General features: G+C 41.4%; 1 protein-coding gene across 1 annotated transcript in view; it reads left to right on the top strand.

Moving 5' to 3' along the window:
• The first annotated feature begins 530 nt into the window (after nucleotides 1-530).
• Kif11 (kinesin family member 11) overlaps nucleotides 531-19,447 on the top strand; it is a 49,530-nt gene continuing 30,613 nt past the window's right edge. The window contains exons 1-7 of the mRNA XM_040744984.1: nucleotides 531-1,757; nucleotides 14,375-14,507; nucleotides 14,679-14,776; nucleotides 14,861-14,939; nucleotides 17,412-17,597; nucleotides 17,809-17,933; nucleotides 19,270-19,360. Coding sequence (XP_040600918.1) covers nucleotides 1,681-1,757; nucleotides 14,375-14,507; nucleotides 14,679-14,776; nucleotides 14,861-14,939; nucleotides 17,412-17,597; nucleotides 17,809-17,933; nucleotides 19,270-19,360 — 789 coding nt within the window. The 5' untranslated portion in view covers nucleotides 531-1,680. The remainder of the gene's footprint in view (nucleotides 1,758-14,374; nucleotides 14,508-14,678; nucleotides 14,777-14,860; nucleotides 14,940-17,411; nucleotides 17,598-17,808; nucleotides 17,934-19,269; nucleotides 19,361-19,447) is intronic.

Raw genomic sequence — 19,447 nt, 5'->3', positions numbered from 1 at the left:
AACAAAATCTTGTCTCAGAAAACACAGGAAGGAAGACAACTGAATTTCTTGTATGTACTTTTATTGTTTTTCTGCTTGTTTTGTAACAGGGTTTCAAACTAGCACCTCTCAAGTGCTGGGATTATAGGTGTGTGCCAAAATACCCCGCCTTAAAACAATGTTTTTTCAGTGCTGGGGATCAAAAGCAGGGTCTCATTGCATTCTAGCCCAAAGCTATAGTACTGAGCCCCTCATCTGCATTTAAAATGTTATTTTCTTGAATTTCTGAAATAATCTAAAAGATTTCATGTAGATACTGTTTTGATATTTACTGAGGAGAAAATTTTCTTTTCTTTTTAAAAAATATTACCTGCTGGGTACTTTACGTGTTATCTTAATCCTCTAATAATTGTTAACAGTGGAACAGGTGCACTAAAAAGTAAAAAAAATTTCACATACACAAAATAACATTTAAGAGCTAGGAATGTCACTTAGTTGTAGAGCACTTGCCTAGCATACAGAGTCATAGGTTCAATCCTCAGCGCCTCCTAAACGCTTTCACAGGACGATGGTACAGGAATAGGCTGTGGGAGAGCTGTCTTCCTGGAAAAGGTATTATTTTACAGTCATGATAACTTATTTTATGGCTCAACCTATATAAGCATGTTTCTGGCGTTGCTTTCAAGGCAGAGAGGTGAGAACTTGTACTCTGCGGTACTGGAAGGGTGTGTGTGTGTAAAGCATCTAGTAAGCAACAGATCTGAGATTCAGATAACAATGATTTCTATTACCTCCGTTTAAGAACAAGGAAACCCGCCAGGCGGTGGTGGCACACGCCTTTAGTCCCAGCACTCAGAAGGCAGAAGCAGGCGGATCTACAGAGCGAGTTCCAGGACAACCGGGGCTACGGTGTGTCCACTTTGTGTGACATTTGAGATGCCAGCGAGTCTCCGGGACACGGTAGTTTCATCCGTAGACAGTTGACTACAATTAAGCGAGAAGACCAGGGATCTGGACCGTGGAAGCAGGTATTTGGGAGGTACATGGGCGCTCTCCCCCGCACCCGCGAGTTAGAGAAGAGTCTAACCGGCATTTAAGATGCCGTCAAACAGAGACGCGGCGGAGGAATCGTCCTTGCCGTTCCCCGGGCCGCCACCTACACCTTAACGGGCCCAGTCGCCGCCTCCACGGACCCCCACCGAGTCACCTCTACGGAAAGCGAGAGGCCTCGGAAGGCGGGCAGCCCCGGCGAGCGAGCGAGCATGGCTGCGTAGGCGTCCCTGGCCCCAGTAGCCCGCCAGCGGCGGGTTCTCACAGCACGCTCCGCACAGCGGACCCGCAAGCCCTCACCATTTTCCCTTCAGCCTCGCTGTAGCATGGGCGCGGTGACGACTCAGCGTCCCATGATGCCTTGCGCGCCGCGCCGCGCGGCTATTGGCTCCGTAACTCGACTCCTTTTTTCAAATTGAGGCGCCGAATCGTTGCTGGCTTTGGTGCAGAGGCCAGCTGGGAGGTTCCGTCCGCCCGGTTGTTGCGGGACGGTGGCCACGACCCGAGGCCTGCGTGCACCGTGGAGACTCTGGCTGAGCTGCGAGACTCGGTCCTGCAGGCCGCGGCAGCACCGGACGAGAGGGAGCGGGCGCCCAGTCCCCCGCAGTGTCGGAGTCACCGCCAGGCCGGCAGGTTTTTGGCGCGAGCGTCATGGCGTCCCAGCCGAGTTCTTCTTCGAAGAAGAAAGAGGAGAAGGGCAAGAACATCCAGGTGGTGGTGAGATGCAGGTAAGGAGAGGCTGGTACGAGTCCAGACGTGGAGGCTTCGCTCTTGGGCTCCCTCCTGCTCCGTTCGTGAGAGCGATTTGTTTGCATTTTCGGAAGGAATCTTAAAAGCCCGTTTCTAGACTCCCCGCGTTTTGTTCGATAAAAGTGGTGCCAGGTTGAGATCTAAATTAGGGTTTTTGAGGGGAAGGGATGTTGGTGTTGGTTAGAGTGATGCTGCATTCGCAAAGAGTTGGATGTTGCTCTTCACTGGGAAGTGAGTTCCGGTTTAAAAAACCGTGTCGCCGGAGATTTAGGTGTCATTGCTCTGTGCTGCTCCATGCATGTTGTCAGCTTGGGAATAAAGCTTCACGTCTACTTTGCAGGTAGTATGGCGCTTGCCTGGGGGTTACTTTCACCTCGGAAAGAGTTATCGCTAATTTTCTTTATTCTAGATGTGATAGTTTATTCACTTCTCATTAACCAAGTAGACATCACTGAATTTAAGAATTGGAAGCTAAGCTTATGAAGTTCACAAGCATTGTCTGTGGTGCAACATTTCTTTCTTTCTTTCTTTCTTTCTTTCTTTCTTTCTTTCTTTCTTTCTTTCTTTCTTTCTTTCTTTCTTTCTTTCTTTTCGAGACAGGTTTTCTCTGTGTAACAGCTCTCACTGCCCTGAACTCACTTTGTAAACCAGGCTAGCCTGGAAGTCACAGACATCCTCCTGCCTCTGCCTCCCGAGTGCTGGGATTAAAGGTCTGTCGTCTCCCCCCACCCCCCCAGCCATCTCTCTCTTTTATCTGCCTGTGCTCATATACCAAAGGAGAATTGTGAGTAAAGGGAGGATGTGGGGTTCAACTCTTCGTCCAACTGACATTCAAATAGCTTATCCGACTTTTTAAGTCGTTTTAATGATTTCTTGTGATGTTACCGTGGCTGAGCTGGAACTCCTGGGTATAAGCTAGCCTATTTTACTGTCTCAGTAAAATAGGTAGCTGGGATTGCTGCTCATGGTTACAGGTACCCCACTACCCACTTTGAATATAAACTTGTAGAGAAAAGATGATACTTGTTGAATGTGCTGTTTAAAAAATAAGTAGCGATTGATTTTTTTTAAGCCTCCAACATTTTAGAGATTTTATCGGTATATTAGTGTGCTGTTCAAAGTTGCCCTTGTGACTTTTTTGTCAATCCGATAGTATTCCCCAAATTGAAAATTTTTAAAAACGTTCAGATTATTGCTTACTAAGCTTTGATGACTAAGTATAGATACCAAGGATGACAAGATTTTCTTTTGTTTTGGTTTGTAGTTTTTGTGTATGTGTGGGGTTCCTTTTTTCCATTCACAAGATTTCTTGTGGTCCATTCTGATCTTGAGCTGTCTGTGTAGCACAAGATGACTTTGTAGGCCTTATTCTAAAGTTTCTACCTCCTAAGTGCTGGGTGACAAGTGTGTGCCACTGTGCCTGTCATTTTAGTGGTTTTGCCTGGTGTTTTCAAGACAGGGTTTCTTTGTGTAACAGCCCTAACACTCCTGGAACTCGCTCTGTAGACCAGGCTGGCCTCAAACTCAGAGATCTGCCTGCCTCTGTCATCCAAGTGCTGGGACTAAAGTCATGCACTACCACAGCCCAGCCATTTTTGTGGGTTTTTTTTGGGGGGGACGACGACAGAGTTTTACTGTGTTGCCTAGAGATTGACCTCAAACTCTTGACTGTTTATCTGCCTTAGCTTCTTGAGCCCTGGAGTTACAAGAAATTCAGTCTTGAGCTACCAGACTTCACTGATGGCCATGTTTTTAAACTAGGTGTCAGAGAGGAAGTGTGGCAGTGACCTCCAGTCTAGGCAAGGACATTTGACTATGGCATTCTGGAGCTTTATTTTAGTTACTTAATTTGGGGATTTATTTTTAATCAACAGGAAAGCAAATGAACTTAGCTGAGCAGTGGTGGTTCAAGCCTTTAATCTCAGCACTGTATAGGCAGAGGCAGGTGGATCTCTATAGGCAGAATTGGAGGCTAGCCAGGGCTGCAAAGAGAAACCCTCCTTCCCTTTCTCTCTACATACATACATATATATATATATATATATATATATATATATATGTTATGTATATATGTGTGAGTATGTAAGTGCATATATTCAAGTGCCCATGGAGATCAGAAGAAGGCTGGAGCTGGAGTTACAGGTGGTTGTGAGATACCAGGTGTGGATGCTAGAAATAGAAATCCAGTACTCTGGAAGAATAAGTGCTCTTAACCTGAGCTATCTTGCTAGCCCAACAAATGCACTTTTTTACAGTTATATTGCAGCTTTTTTGTTATTATAATTATTATACAGTATTACCTTTCTGTGTGCTACTATTTCCTTTGTTACTTGCGAAATATTTGAGTTATAAATGTTATAAAGAACACTAACAGTGTGGGTGTGGTGGCACAAGCCTTTAATCCCAGTACTCAGGAGGCAGAGACAGGTGGATCTCTGAGTTCGAGGCCAGCCTGGTCTACAAAGGGAATTCCAAGGCAGCCAGGGCTACACAAAGAAACTGTCTCAAAAAACAAAAACAAACAAAAGACCACTGTAACAAACATGCTTTTTTATTTGTCACTCAAATTGATAAATAAAACATCTCATGTGTCCTTATTGTCCTCCACTTCAAGCCTTGCCTTAAGAGATTTCTTTTACATTTTTTACAAGTGAAAAATGTTTATATTGTGTCTGTCATTTTAGTATAGGTTTTTCTTTTTTCTGATCTGGTTAGTCTTTTCTGTATCAAGTAGTTTCTGATGCAAATCTGTCATTAAATTTTAATAAGCAATATATGAGGCTTTCTTGGACTGTTGGGTGGTAGAGTCTGTGTTTTGTGGCAGGATCTCACTACATAGCTTTCTGGCTAGCCTCAAACTCAATTGGCTGTCCAAGCTGGGTTTGAACTCTTGCTTCAGCTTCCTGAGTTATGGGGTCACATGTGTGAGTCACTATGCCTATTTTTGATGCTGTCACTTGTGTGTCTGGTGTCTTACTCAAGGAATCATTGCTAAAGCCAGTGTTGTCAGGGTTTTTAGTCCTTCTCTAAATTTCGGTCTTTGGTTCACTTTGAGGGTTTTTTTGGTTTTTTTGGATGGTGTTAGGAGAACTTTTGGCTTCTTTATTTTGTATGTGGATACCAAGTTTTCCTAGCACCATTTGTTAGAAAGCTTGTTCTTATCCTACTGAATGAGTTTTGGCACACTTGCCAAAAACCATTTGCCTGTTTATGAGAGCATTTATCTGTGGGCGCTCTGTTCCACTAGTCTAATGTCTGTCTATGTCAGTCCCATATAGTTTTCATTACTTATAGCTTTAGAATAAGTTTTAAAATCAAGAAATGAGTTTTGCAGGTTTTTGTTTTTGTTATCTTTGAAACAGGCTTCCAAAGCCTAGGTTACCCTCCAGTATGTTGATCTTCCAGTCTTAGTTTCCCGAGTGTTGAGATTTTCCATAACTGGTTTCAGTAATATTTGTAATTCCATTATGCAAATCTTTTAATTATCTGGCTAAATTAATTTATTCTTGATGTTATCTCAAATTCAATTAATTTTGTACTTTTCTTTTTTTTTTTTGGTTTTACGAGACAGGGTTTCTCTGTATTGTTTTGGTGGCTGTTGGTCCTGCCTGGCTTCGAACTCACTGAGATCCGCCTGCCTCTGCCTCCCGAGTGCTGGGATTAAAGGCATGCGCCACCACCGCCCGGTGTAATTTTCTTTTTTAAAAAAAGATTTGTTTATTTATAATGTGCCCAGTGTTCTGCCTGCATGTATTCCTGTGCACCAGATCTTATTACAGATGGGTGTGAGCTATCATGTGGTTGCTGGGAATTGAACTCAGTTCCTCTGGAAGAGCAGCCAGTGCTCTTAACCTTCAGCCCCTGATTTTGTAATTTCTTTTAGACTGTTTACTGCTAGTATATATAAATGCAATTGATTTTTACATGTTAATTATAAATCTTATTATATGTGTGTGTGATATGTATTCACGTGCAACAGGGTCGGTGTGGGTGTGTAGACCAGACAACAACTTTTGAGAGTCTGTTCTATCCACCATAAAATCGAAACGTTTAACTCAGGTCTCCAGACTTGACCCAGAAAATGCTTTTAACACAATACCCTTCTTAACCTCTCTGACTATATCTTGATACTTTGTTGAGTTTATTATTTAAAACTTTTTTTTTCCAGACAGAGTTTCTAGCTCTTGTAGACCAGGCTGGCTTCAAATTCACAGATCTGCCTCTGCTCCCAAGTGCTGGGATTAAAGGCGTGCCTGACTAAAACTTTTTTATTTTATTTTATTGATTTATTTGTATGGTTTTGTGAGACAGGGTTTCTCTATTGCTTTGGAGGTTGTCCTGGAACTTGCTCACAGAGATCTGCCTGCCTCTGCCTCCCGAGTGCTGGGATTAAATACGTGTAAAACTTTTTTTTAATACAAAAATTTTTATTATATGAATTGTGTTCTGCCTGCAGAAGCTAGAAGAGGCACTGGATTACTTGGAGCTGGAGTTATAGGCTGTTATGGGCCACTGCACATGGATATTGGGAAGTGAATTTAGGTCTTTGGGAAGAGCTCATTAATAGTCAAAAAATTCAGAAAAACACATTAGTATACATAATCCAGACTGTGTATTTTCCATCTTTACATGACCCATTATAAATTTTTTAACTCTATTTCTCCTTTAAGGGCCTCAGTTAAATTATTTATTTATTATTATTTGATTTCTGGAGACATTGTTTCTCTGTGTAGCTATGGCTGTCCTGGAACTGGCTTTGTAGATCAGGCTGGCTTCTGACTCACTGAAATCCACTTGATTCTGCCTCCCAGCCCTTAAATTAATTTTTTAAAAAATCCATGACACTATCTATCCTCTATCATCTCTCTCCAAGTTCATGCACACTTATCAAATACACTTTTCCGTTTAGAGGTTTTTTTGTTTTTGTTTTGTCTGAATCTTACTGTGTATCTGAAACCAGGAGCTTTTTTTTTTTTTTTTTAATGTTAAGCAGTCAAGGCTAGGACCAAAGCAGATGATTTGACGGTTGGTTTCACCTTTCTTTTTTTTTTTCTTTCTTGTTTTTCAAGACAGGGTTTCTCTGTGTAGCTTTGGAGCCTGTCCTAGCATTTGCTCTGTAGACCAGGCTGGCCTTGAACTCACAGAGATCTGCCTGCCTCTGCTCCTGAGTGCTGGGGTTAAAGGTGTGCGCCACCCTTTTCAACATGGTAGAGGTAGCAGTGACTGTCACAGTTACCCCCCACCCTATCTACAGGTAGTGTGCGGCCTGTGCTTGTTTGTTTTCCTTCCCACTACTCTAGCGGACTCCCTTTCCTCCTCCAGTTAGTCCCCAGTTTATTTACTAGTTTTAACGTGTGTGTGTGTGTGTGTGTGTGTGTGTGTGTGTGTGTGTGTAATCATTACAGTTCTCTACCAGCTACTTAAGAGGCCAAGGCAAAAGGATTGCCTAAGCACAGGAGTTGAAGATCAGCTTAGATGTCTAGCATGATCTTGTTTCTTAAAAGGAAAAAAAAGCCGGGCGTTGGTGGCGCACGCCTTTAATCCCAGCACTCGGGAGGCAGAGGCAGGCGGATCTCTGTGAGTTCAAGACCAGCCTGGACTACCAAGCGAGTTCCAGGACAGCCTCCAAAGCCACAGAGAAACCCTGTCTCGAAAAAAAAACCAAAAAAACTGGGATTGGGGATGTATCTCTGTGGGGAAGTATTTAGTTAGCATTTGCAAGACAGACAGACACACACACACACTCTCTCACTCACTCAAAAGAAAAACATATGTGAGAACATTCAAACTACTACCTGAGAACAGAGATAATTGTATTTCTTCCTTTCCAGTTTGAAAGTCTATTCTAATTACTATGCCTAGTTACTCATGTTTGAGCTCCCAATTGCTATGTTGAACAGAAGTGGTGAGAGTGGACATTGTCTTTTGTTCACTCTGGTTTTTTCTTCTCTTTTAAAAAAGATTCTTATTTACTTGTGTATAGGTGTGTGTGTCTGTCTGTCTATGAATGAGTGTCATGTGCCCTGTGTGAATGTGTGCCATTGGAGGCCAGAAGAGAGTGTTGGATCTCCTGGAGCTGGAGTCATGGGCAGTTGTGAGCTCTGCCAGTGCTAGTGTAAGAATGAGTCTTTCCTATAAAATACTATAGTACTATGTTTAGGACAAGGGATTCAAATCTTTTTCTCTCCCCAGTATATCCCCCACAAGCTTTTGTTTATTCAGAAGTTCTGTTATAATCTTGGATTAAAGTGGTTGGCCCATTCCCCTTTCATTTCCTCTCAGCAGATTTTTTGTTTTGTTTTGTTTTGTTTTTGTCTTTCTAGACAGGATTTTTCTGTGTAGCCTTGGCTGTCCTGGAACTTACTCTATAAACCAGGCTGGCCTTGAACTCACAGAGATCCTCCTGCCTGTGCTTCCTGAGTGCTGGGACTAAAGGTGTGCCACCATTGCCCAGCTCAGCTGATTCTTCTAAAACTAGCCATTCTTGAAAGGCTGTGAGGTCAGACCCCAGCCAATGGGGAAAAGGCACAGTAACCTCTGTCTCTTGGGTTCCCTCTTGCAAGTATAGCGCAGCACATCCTCTTGATAGGAGTAAAGTTTTACCTGTCCAGACTCTTCAACTGGAGTGGTAATTTCTGTGTGACCCCAAACTTAATTTCTAACACTGGGAGATAAACTCAGGTCCTCTGGAAGAACAGCAAATGTCCTTAACCACTGACTCATCCTTCTGGTCCTTCACCCTTGTTTTTAAAGGAAAAGCTTTTAGTTTTTGATCATGAACTTTATTTGCTGAGGGCACTTTTCTTTTTAAAAAGGATTCAATTTTAAGTGTGTGTGTGTGTCTGTGTGTCTTGAGTGTGGGTGCCCTCAGAGGCCAGAAGAGTGTGTCTGTGTGAATGTACACCTTGTGTGTCTGCCTGCAGGGTGTGGAAGAGAGCATTGGATCACTTGAAGCTCTTGTAAGCCACAGGCATGGGTGCTGGAAACTGAACTCAGGTCCTGGAAAAGCAGCAAGTGCTCATAAGTATTGAGCCATATCTTGTATGAATTCCACCCCTCTCCACCAGACAGGGTTTCTCTGTGGGATGGTCCTGGCTGCCCTGGAGCTCACTTGGTAGACCAGGCTGGCCTCAGACTCCTAAGTGCCACCACTGCCCAATTCTTCTGTGAATTTTTAACATTTGGCTTTTATTAGAACTATTTTCCTTGTATTTTTTGCTCATTGAACATTTTTTAAAAGATTTATTATGTATTGTGCTCTACCTTGCATGTATGCCTGCAGGCCAGAAGAGGGCACCAGATTTATTACAGATGGTTGTGAGCCACCTTGTAGTTGTTGGGAATTGAATTCAGGACCTCTGGAAGAACAGCCAGTACTCTTAACTGCTGAGCTGTCTTTCCAGCCCCCTCATTGAGCATTTTTAACATAAAGTGGTTTTAAATTTTGTCAAATACTGCTTTTGAATCAATTAACATGAAAGTTTGTTTCATTGATTGTTGTCGTGTAGTGGATTGATTAGCTTTTGTAAGTCAAATCATCCTTGCATTGATCATGTACATAATCCATGTTTCTAAATTCAGTTTGCTAGTATTTTGTTGACTTCTTGTCCCGAGCATCCACCATCATGGCTCTGTAATTTCGAATTCATAGGGAATTATTTCCTTATACAGGAAAACATTTAATTGGGTAGGGTTTACAGTTCAGAGATTTAGCCCACTATCATTATAATGGGAAGCATGATGGCATGCAGGCAGATATGGTCCTGGAGAGAGAGTTTAGGTTCTGCATCTGAATTGGCTGGAACAGGAAGAGAGTGACTCTAGGCTTGGTTGGCTTGAGCATTTGAAACCTCAAAGCCTACTCCCATGACACACTTCCTCCAACAAGGCCACACCTCCTGGTAGTGCCACTCCCTATGGCACTGTTTTCATTCAAACCACCACACCTCCCTTACCTTTTTCTCAAAGGGCATGAAAATAATAGCTCTTGAATTATTTGGTAGAGTTCACTTTGAAACCATGAGGTTCAGGGTCAGTCTCTCCTTCCTCTTCCCTCTCCTTCAATGCCTTCCTCTGCTTGGATAAACTAGCTTTATTAGAGAAAGCCAGGACTACATAGGACTTAAGAGTTGATGCTAGGACTCCTGTTGCCGTATAGGAGCACCACACGGACAGAGTCCCAGTTGCTGCCCAATTCAGCCTGGGTCTTCTCTTGTGGGATTTGGGAGCTTGACTTCTCATCTTTTGCAGAGCAGAGATCATAGACTTTACCTCCCAGTTTGTGCCTGGCTACTTTTGGTGAGGGTCTGTCCCCTACATTCGTCTAGGGTAGCTCATCCCTCGTAGTCTGTCTTCAAGGAGTGCATCTGCACTTTCTGGAGTGACCCTCTCCAGTGAGGGTGCACAAGCGTTCTAGCCAGTTACTTCTGAAGTATGCAGCTCCTGGAACTTCTCGGCCCTGCTGTTGCCTCTCAGAAGATAGAGATGAGGGAGCAGGACTTTGCTGGGAGATGATACCTCCCCATCACCCCAACCTTCTGTCTCCCACCTCCCACCTCCTCACCGCTGATTTGCTTGCAAGTTTTGTATTTCTAGGAATTTCTTCTGCTGGGTCACAGTTGTTCGTATTACTACATTTATTATTTTTATAAAATTATTAGTATTATCAACACTCTCACCTCTGATTTTAGTAATTTAAGCTTTTTTTCTTAGTATGCCTAGCTAAGGCTTGTCAATTTATGATTTTCATTGTTTTTATCTAGTTTTCAATTTTATCTTTGCTCTATTTTTTTTTTCCTGCTTTCTGGCTTTGAGATTAATTTGTTTAAATTGCAGTGTTAGGATGTTTGTGGATTTTTCTTTTTCTTTTTTTTTTCCTTCCCCTTCTTGTTTTTTTTTTTTTGTTTGTTTTGATTTTTCGAGACAGGGTTTCTCTGTATTGTTTTGGAGGCTATGGGTCCAGCCCAGCCTCAAACTCACAGAGATCCGCCTGCCTCTGCCTCCCGAGTGCTGGGATTAAAGGCGTGCGCCACCACCACCCGGCTCCCCTTCTTGTTTTTTAAGGAAAGGATTTGCACTGCTTAGCATTGAGCACTGACTTTGTGTTATTATGGGCTTTGTTTTTAGCAAGTTTGCCTGTGCGCGTGCGTGTGTAAGTTAGCATAAAGAGTGGTTTCATTTGGGTATTTTCATACATATAAGGAGACCTTGTGTCCTTATTCCCTCACTAACACCCCTCATCTTGGTTGACCCCTTGTTTTCTGGTTTACCTTTCCTCTCTAAATGCCCCTTCTGCTTTCAGGTCACATGGTTTCCCTCCCCAACCTCGGTTGTGCTCTGTTTCCATTTCCATTGAATTCCAAATATTTTCTAATATTCCTTTTGCTTGATTCTTGATTCTTGATTTTTTTTTTTTGTCTGTTTGTTTTTGTTTTTCGAGACAGGGTTTCTCTGTATTATTTTGGAGGCTGTCCAGGAACTCACTCTGTAGACCAGGCTGGCCTTGAACTCGCAGAGATCTGCCTGCCTCTGCCTCCCGAGTGCTGGGATTAAAGGTGTGGCCACCAACGCCCAGCCCTAGTGAACTCTTAATAACGTATATTTTTGTTGGTAATATGCATTGTGTAGGCTTCAGTATAGTGGCAAAATGACAGCATTGTTATTACCTAGGAGTAAAATTTCCCAAGATCACAAATTTGTTCTTCTGACCACTCAATGATATGCTAGTGAATTAGGTACGGGAAAATAAGTTAAGGTATGAATCATAAATAAATAGCACCTTGGTTGCCTAGCAATGAGGGGAAGAGGTTTTCTACTTCTTTACATAATGTTCATACTCAGTGGGATAAGTAACTCAAGTTGATTCCTTTGGCTCAATTATGTATTAAGCATATAAATGTTGTGGCTGCTACTCTGTAGACTGTGTTTTTTGACAGGGATTACATGGGGGCTAAATTGATAATGGTATAGCAAGACTGTTGACTTATAAAGGTTACAGTCCCCAGAAATAAAATAGGATGTTTTAATTTTCAGTTTACTTAGTTTTTTTCATTATTCCTTTTAGGATGAAATTTATTAAGTAATATAGCTTGATACAGTGCCAAGCATAGTACTGGGTACTGGGGATATAGCAAACTAAACAATAGTCTGAATTCTGTTAACGCTAATGGGTGATTATGAGAAATGACCTTTAAAAAGAAATGTGGTAGCCGGGCGTTGGTGGCGCACGCCTTTAATCTCAGCACTCAGGAGGCAGAGGCAGGCGGATCTCTGTGAGTTCGAGGTCAGCCTGGTCTACAGAGTGAGTTCCAGGACAGTCTCCAAAGCTACAGAGAAACCCTGTTTCGAAAAAACCAAAAAAAAAAAAAAAAAAAGAAATGTGGTAGCTGGGCATTGGTGGCACACACCTTTAATTCCAGCACTTGGGAGGCAGAGGCAGGCGGATCTCTGTGAGTTCCAGGCCAGCCTGTTCTACAAGAGCTAGTTCCAGGACAGCATCCAAAGCCATAGAGAAACCCTGTCTTGAAAAACAAACAAACAAAAAAATCTGGTAGGAACCTGCAACAAAAATTGAATGAGCCCTTATTTGTGGGAAGAAGAGTGCAGAAGAACACCACGACAAGGAACCCCTGGGTTTCATTTTGAGAAAGGTGCATGCTAGGCATACTGCCAGCTGAGCTCATCTTGTTTTATTTATTGGTTGGGGGCATATGTAGAGGACAGAGGACAGCTTGTGGTAGTAGGTTCCTTCCTTTCACCATGTGGGTCCTGGGGATTGAGCTCAACTTTTCAGGCTTGGTAGCAAGCACCTCTACCCACTGAGCTATCTCACTCTCCCACCCAAACCCGCCCTCCCCACCTTTAAAAATTTATCTTTGTGTGTGCATGCATGTGTAGGCCTGGAGCTGACCTTGGATATCTTGCTAGATAGCCCAGGATCTCTCACAGAACCCTCTCACAGAACCCAGAGCTTACAATTCTGTCTGTTCTAGCTAGCCAGCTTGCCTCACAGGTCACCTGTCTTTGCCTCTAAGTTCTGGGATTGACAGGTGACTTGGACATACTTGGCTTTTTTTTCTTATTTTCTTAAGAAAGTAAAACTATTTTTATAGAAATAGAAAGCAATTTGGACACCCAGTAGCAGATAACATTGGCATGGATAAAAGAGAAACAACCAACCAAATAAACAATGAAAACAAGCTGGAGGCAAGGTACAGGCAAGCATCCAGATAAGCCCTGAGAACAAAACTGCAAAAATAGCTGGAGAAAAAGCAGCTGTTTACAGATATTTAGAAGAGATCAAGTTATTGTTGTTTTTCTCATCATATCTTCTCAGACATCACAGGCAGCTTGGCTTTTAAGTGCATTTTGGTGACCCAAGCCCTGCTCCTCACTCTTGCTTGGACCACAAGTACGATCCTGAGCTCCTGTAAAATAGTACTTAAACCTAGGCATTTTGTCAGAGTGAAGACCAGTGACCTCTTCTGCTTGGTCAGGGTAGCACTTCGGTGCTTGTTTGTCATTTGAAATACGAGGATAGTGTTGCTGTTGACTTCAGGTTGAGAAACTAACACAGTGAGTTAGCATAATACTCTTGGAATAATTGTGCTGGGCATTGGACCGAGGGCCTCACATGGGCTGTGCAAACACTGTGCTACTTAACTATAACTGCACTTTTTTTTTTTTTGAGACCAACTCTTACTAAATTTCCAAAGCTGCACTTAAACTCAATCTGTAGCTCAGGCAGGTCTTGAACTTGAGCTTCTCCTGCCTCAACTTCCTTAGTAGCTGGGATTCCAGACTTTTGACAACCATTCTTGAGTCATTAATTTTGTATACTTATTATTTTGTGCCATATAGCCTCTGGAAGGCTTATAGATGGCATACAAATTTGATGTTCTTTCTATTATATCATAACCTAACAGTCACATTTTAAGAATATTGGAGATATGAGCTGGGTATAGTAGCACATGCTTTTAATCCCAGCACTTGGGAGGCAGAGGCAGGAGGATCTCTATGAGTTAAGGTCAGGGCTACAGAGAGACTTTGCCTCAAAGTAGACAGACAGACAGATAAAGTAAGAATAGAATTCTGAAAAAGATATCCTTACATTTTAAATTATGTTAGCCTCTGTTGGCACACACTTACAATCTTAGTACTTGGTGGGTAGAGGCAGGAAGATCAGAAGTTCAAGGCCAGGCACTCTACAGAGGGAGTTTGAAGCCTGCCTGAGGTACCTGAGACCTGCCTCAAAAAGAGGACAAAGGAGAAAGAAGGAATTGTTAGAACTGTTTTAACCTATCTTTGAAAAGTATTACACATTTTTTCTCTTTTGTGGTTTTTTGTTTTTTTTTTTTTTCAACATAAGGTTTCTGTGTGTCGCCTGGCTGTCCTGGAACTCACTCTGTAGACCAGGATGACCTGGAACTCAGAGATCTGCCTGCCTCTGCCTTCCAAGTGCTGGGATTAAAGGTGTGTGCCACCATTCACTGCCCAGCTACACATATTTTCTGATTAATGTGGTGAAGGAAAGTGTTATTATTTAACTTGTTAACTAAAAGTTCTTAACTTTAACTTTATGTATTTTTTTTTACAGACCATTTAATCTGACAGAAAGGAAAGCTAACGCCCACTCGGTAGTAGAATGTGATAATGCACGGAAAGAAGTTAGTGTACGAACTGCGGGACTGACTGACAAGACCTCAAGGAAAACATATACTTTTGATATGGTACTTACTTTCTTCTGCCTTCTGTGATTATTCACTAATGCAAAGTAAAGCTGTGGAAAATGGCATACTTCTTAACATTGTCTTCAAGTTTGTTGAGCTAAGTTCTGGTGGGCAAAATTATTACCATGAATGATATGTTTTCAGAGCTTTTCTCTCTTTTTTTAAAAATAGGTGTTTGGAGCATCTACGAAGCAAATTGATGTTTACCGAAGTGTTGTTTGTCCCATTCTAGATGAAGTTATTATGGGCTATAACTGCACCATCTTTGCGTAAGCAAAACAACTAATTTTCAACTTGATGAGGTTTAGATGTGTGTATTTGTTTTTGATTTATACTTTTTGAAATCTTGACAGATATGGCCAGACTGGCACTGGAAAAACTTTTACAATGGAAGGTGAAAGGTCACCTAATGAAGCATATACCTGGGAGGAGGTATTTATCATTTGTAATGTCTTTTTACCTTGAGTGTGGCAAAAATTTGGCCAATTAAAACCTGGTTATGGCCGGGCGTTGGTGGCGCACGCCTTTAATCCCAGCACTCGGGAGGCAGAGGCAGGCGGATCTCTGTGAGTTCGAGACCAGCCTGGTCTACAAGAGCTAGTTCCAGGACAGCCTCCAAAGCCACAGAGAAACCCTGCCTCGAAAAACCAAAAAAAAAGAAAAAAACCAAACAACAACAACAAAAAAACCTGGTTATGGATCTCTGAGATGCAGAAGATCAGGGAGACATGTCAACCATGAACCTAAGTTCTTTACTGTACTAAAATACAATAAGTAGTACTTGAGTAAAATTACTGATGTATCAGAAATGTATGGTCTCAATGGGAGAGATAAAACCAACACATACAGTACAGTTAAGTGATAAAAAGAGGGAGTCTACTAGCTGGGTGGTGATGGTACATGCGTTTGATCCCAGCACTCAAGAGGCAGAAGCAGGAGCATCTCTTGTCTCCCAGCTTGGTCTGCAGAGTGAGTCCCAGAACAGCCAGAGTTGTTACACACAGAAGGCCTGTCTCAAAAAACCTGACAACAACAACAACAATAATAAAGTGTGGGAGGGTTTCCTCCTTAGACTCTAGAATAGCAGGGGTAGAATATAGTCTCTCCCACTACCATCCTGTTTTATCTGTAGGGTTTAGTGTTTCAAGACCCTAGTGGGTACCTAAAATAGTAAGTGGTTATGTATACCATGTCTTTTCTTAGTGTGTGCCTGTAATAGAATCTAATTCATAAATTTGGCTTCATAAAATTTTTATCAGTAATAACAATATAACATAAAAATGTAACACTGTTCTGTAATATGTTATTCAAATATGTGTCTAGTTTTATTATACTGGTCTTTGACACTTAAATGAACTTTACATTTTTCTTTTTGATATATCCAAATTGCCAGAATCACTGCTATTTTGCTTTAGGTGATAGTTTAAAATTATTATTACTACTACTGTTATTACCACTATTTTGGCTTTTTGAGCCAAGGTCTTATACTATAACCCAGGCTGGCCTAGAACTCACTGTATTATAGCTTTTGGATTTGTAATAGTTGTTGTGTCTCGGCCTCTATAGTGCTGGGATTATACAAATAAGAGTTACTGAAATATTTAACACTGTCCTATTAGAACAATGGATCTGATAACCAATAGCACTACCAAGTGACTACCAAGTAGGAAGCATAGATAGTATAGACACATATAGTCATGGAGTAATTCATGTTCCTGGCATTAAGGTGCATTATTTTATTGTGCTACTTGGTATTATGTCCACTTTTTAAATTTCACAGCTGTTTATTTGTGGATTTTCCACGTAGTATTTTTTAGATTGTGGTTGACAGTAGCTCAGATTGAAGTGACTTGGCTTTTAGTTTTTAAGTTGCTTTGGCATGTTAGCCCCTAATATCCACTGAGAGGAGTGGATTCTAGTGTACACACACACACAAACACACCCAATGAGGATGTTTAGGTCATAGTTAGCCCTTAATATCCACTGAGAGGAGTTGATTCTAGTACACATACACACACACACACACACACACACACACACACACACACACACACACACACACACACACACACACACCCCACCCCAATGAGAATGTTCAGGTCTTTTTCATCAGATGATCTACTATTTGTACACAGGTTAAATGTATCCTTTCACAGTTTAAATCATCTGTAGGTTACTTGCAGTACTCAATATAATGAGAGTACTATGTAAATAATTGTACTATGTTTTGAGGGGTAGGTATTTGTTTTGAGACAGGTTATTATGTATCACAGGCTGACCTTAAGATTGCTATGTAGCTGAGGCTGGTCTTGAACCTATCATCTTCTCTCTATATCTTAAGTGCTACAATTACTGGCATGTGCACTCAGTTTATCTGTACTTCTGAAAAATGTCTGTACATGCTCTGTACGGATAAAATTTTCTTCAAGTATTTTTTGTGATTGGTAGAATGCAGATCAAGTAGATAAGAAGGGTTAACTGGCTCATATTGAAATACACTATAAGCCAGGTGTGGTGGCTTGTGCCCAGAATGCTAGTGCTTGGGAGGCTGGGTTGGGAGAATTGCAGATTCAGGGCCAGTCTAGGCTATAAAGTAAACCCTAAGTAAACTAGAGTTGAGTATGATGGTGTGCATCCATAATTCCAAATACCCCAGAGACTGCGGCAGAAGGACTTCAAGTGTGGGCCAACATGAACAGTTTAAGGGAGACTCCTGTCTCTAAAAGGAAAAACAGGGATGGGATATAGCTCCGTGGTCAAATACTTGCCTAGTATGTGTAAGACCTTAGGGATTAATCCACAGTATTGCAAATATAGTAATAAACTATGAAGGAGGGCTTTGTCATGCTTTAACTGTTGTAGTAAATGGCATTTTGAGTTTAATTCTTATCTATATAATTTTAGGATCCTTTGGCTGGTATAATTCCACGTACTCTTCATCAAATTTTTGAGAAACTTACTGATAATGGCACTGAATTTTCAGTCAAAGTGTCACTGTTGGAAATCTACAATGAAGAGCTTTTTGACCTTCTTAGTCCATCTACTGATGTCTCTGAGAGGCTGCAGATGTTTGATGATCCCCGGAACAAGGTAACTCAGTCTGAGAATAAAGTTTCTGAATTTTAGTGTGTGAGTCTTAGAAAAGTCAGTGTACTTTTTTTTAAAAAAAGTAACAGAAGCCGTGTGTTGGTAGCGCACTCCTTTAATCCCATAGCGAGTTCCAGGACAGCCTCCACAACAATACAGAGAATCCCTTGTCTCAAAAAAAAAAGTAATAGTTACTCTTTTGATATTTGATCAGAGAGGAGTGATAATCAAAGGTTTAGAAGAAATCACCGTGCACAACAAAGATGAAGTGTACCAAATTTTGGAGAAGGGGGCAGCAAAACGGACAACTGCAGCAACCCTAATGAATGCTTACTCCAGGTAAAGGAGCTGTTTTCCTTTGCTTTATGAAAAATCTGTAGGATTGAAGTCAGGAGGGGATAGGGAACTGCATCATAGTGTAGATTTGGTGCTATAAGGGTAGTTCTTGGTATGGCAATATTGGAAGATTGTGGAGGGACAACAAAGACGAGTTAAATTATCGCAGAAGTAGTAAAGATTTTTTTTCGGGGGGCATTTCGATACAGGCTTTCTCTGTGTGACAATCTTGGCAGTCCTGGAACTTGCTCTTTAGACCAGGCTGGCCTCGAACTAACAGAGATCCTCCTGCCTCCGCCTCCTGAGTGCTGGGAATTAAATTCAGGACACATATTAGGCAAGCACTTGATCACTTGAGCTATAGAAATTGAGATCAAATCTTTGTTTTAAAATGATTTTACTTTAGTGTAGATACACAGATAGTCATTAACTCTGGCATTCATGAAAAGGGAGGCAGGAACAAATTTCTCTAAATACATCTACCACCATGTCTGGTTATATATTTTTTCTTTCATATTAAATAAAGATCACTTTTTATAAATAAAAAAGTTAACTCAGTTTTCCCAAGATTGTTAATATTTAAGCTTAATTGCATTCCACAATCTTGGAACCTGGTGGGGAGGGCTTAGATGGCTCAGTGGGATCAGATGCTTGTCATGCAAACCTAGCTCCTGGGTTTGATCACTGAAACTCACCCACCTAACGGAAGGAGGAAAAACCAACTCCATGTGGCATGTGCCCTGCCCCTTATTGTATATATGTCCAAATCTATGCACAGTAGATAAAAGTTTTTTTTAAGTTAAATCAGTGGGTAATAGTGGAAAACGTAAGATACATAGTTTCTCCTTGCACCTTCCCCTTTTCTGTGACTTAAATAACTTTTATAAAATAAGAATTTTTAAAAGTACCAAGAAGGAAATGAAAAAGTATTTATTCTCCACTGCTAATGTCATTAATAAATCATCAAGGTTCTGGATGGGAGCCGTCTGCTCTGAGACACTTCTCCTTTTCAGAGGTGTCTGAGAATTGTGTGTGTGTGTGTGTGTGTGTGTGTGTGTGTGTGTCACTGGGGATGGAACCCAAGAACTGGTGTGTACTAGATACAAACTCTACATCTCCAGCCCTAAAAGCTCTAGGGTAGTTTTGATAGCTTCTTATTAGGATTAGCACTATTGTAGGTAACAGCTAGAGGTTTTGTCATCCCAAGTTTTATTTTCTGACTGATGATCTCTTTGTATTCCTTGTGCATTTAGATCTTCCTTGCCTGTTTTCAATATTTCTTAGGGAACAAATAATGTTTTACATTGTAATGAGTGGACAATCTGATCTTGTTTTCTAGTCGTTCCCATTCAGTTTTTTCTGTTACAATACATATGAAGGAAACTACAATTGACGGAGAAGAGCTTGTTAAAATTGGGAAGTTGAATTTGGTAAGCATCTTGTCTTAATGCCACTGTGCTGGCTATTCTTGATTACTTCTAGAGAAGCTTGGGATTTCACTTACATAATTTTTATAG

This window comes from Mesocricetus auratus, unplaced genomic scaffold (assembly GCF_017639785.1).
Source record: "Mesocricetus auratus isolate SY011 unplaced genomic scaffold, BCM_Maur_2.0 Super-Scaffold_4256, whole genome shotgun sequence".
Taxonomy (NCBI): domain Eukaryota; kingdom Metazoa; phylum Chordata; class Mammalia; order Rodentia; family Cricetidae; genus Mesocricetus; species Mesocricetus auratus.
Note: the sequence above shows the minus strand (reverse complement) of the source record. Positions and strands in the feature narration are given on the sequence as shown.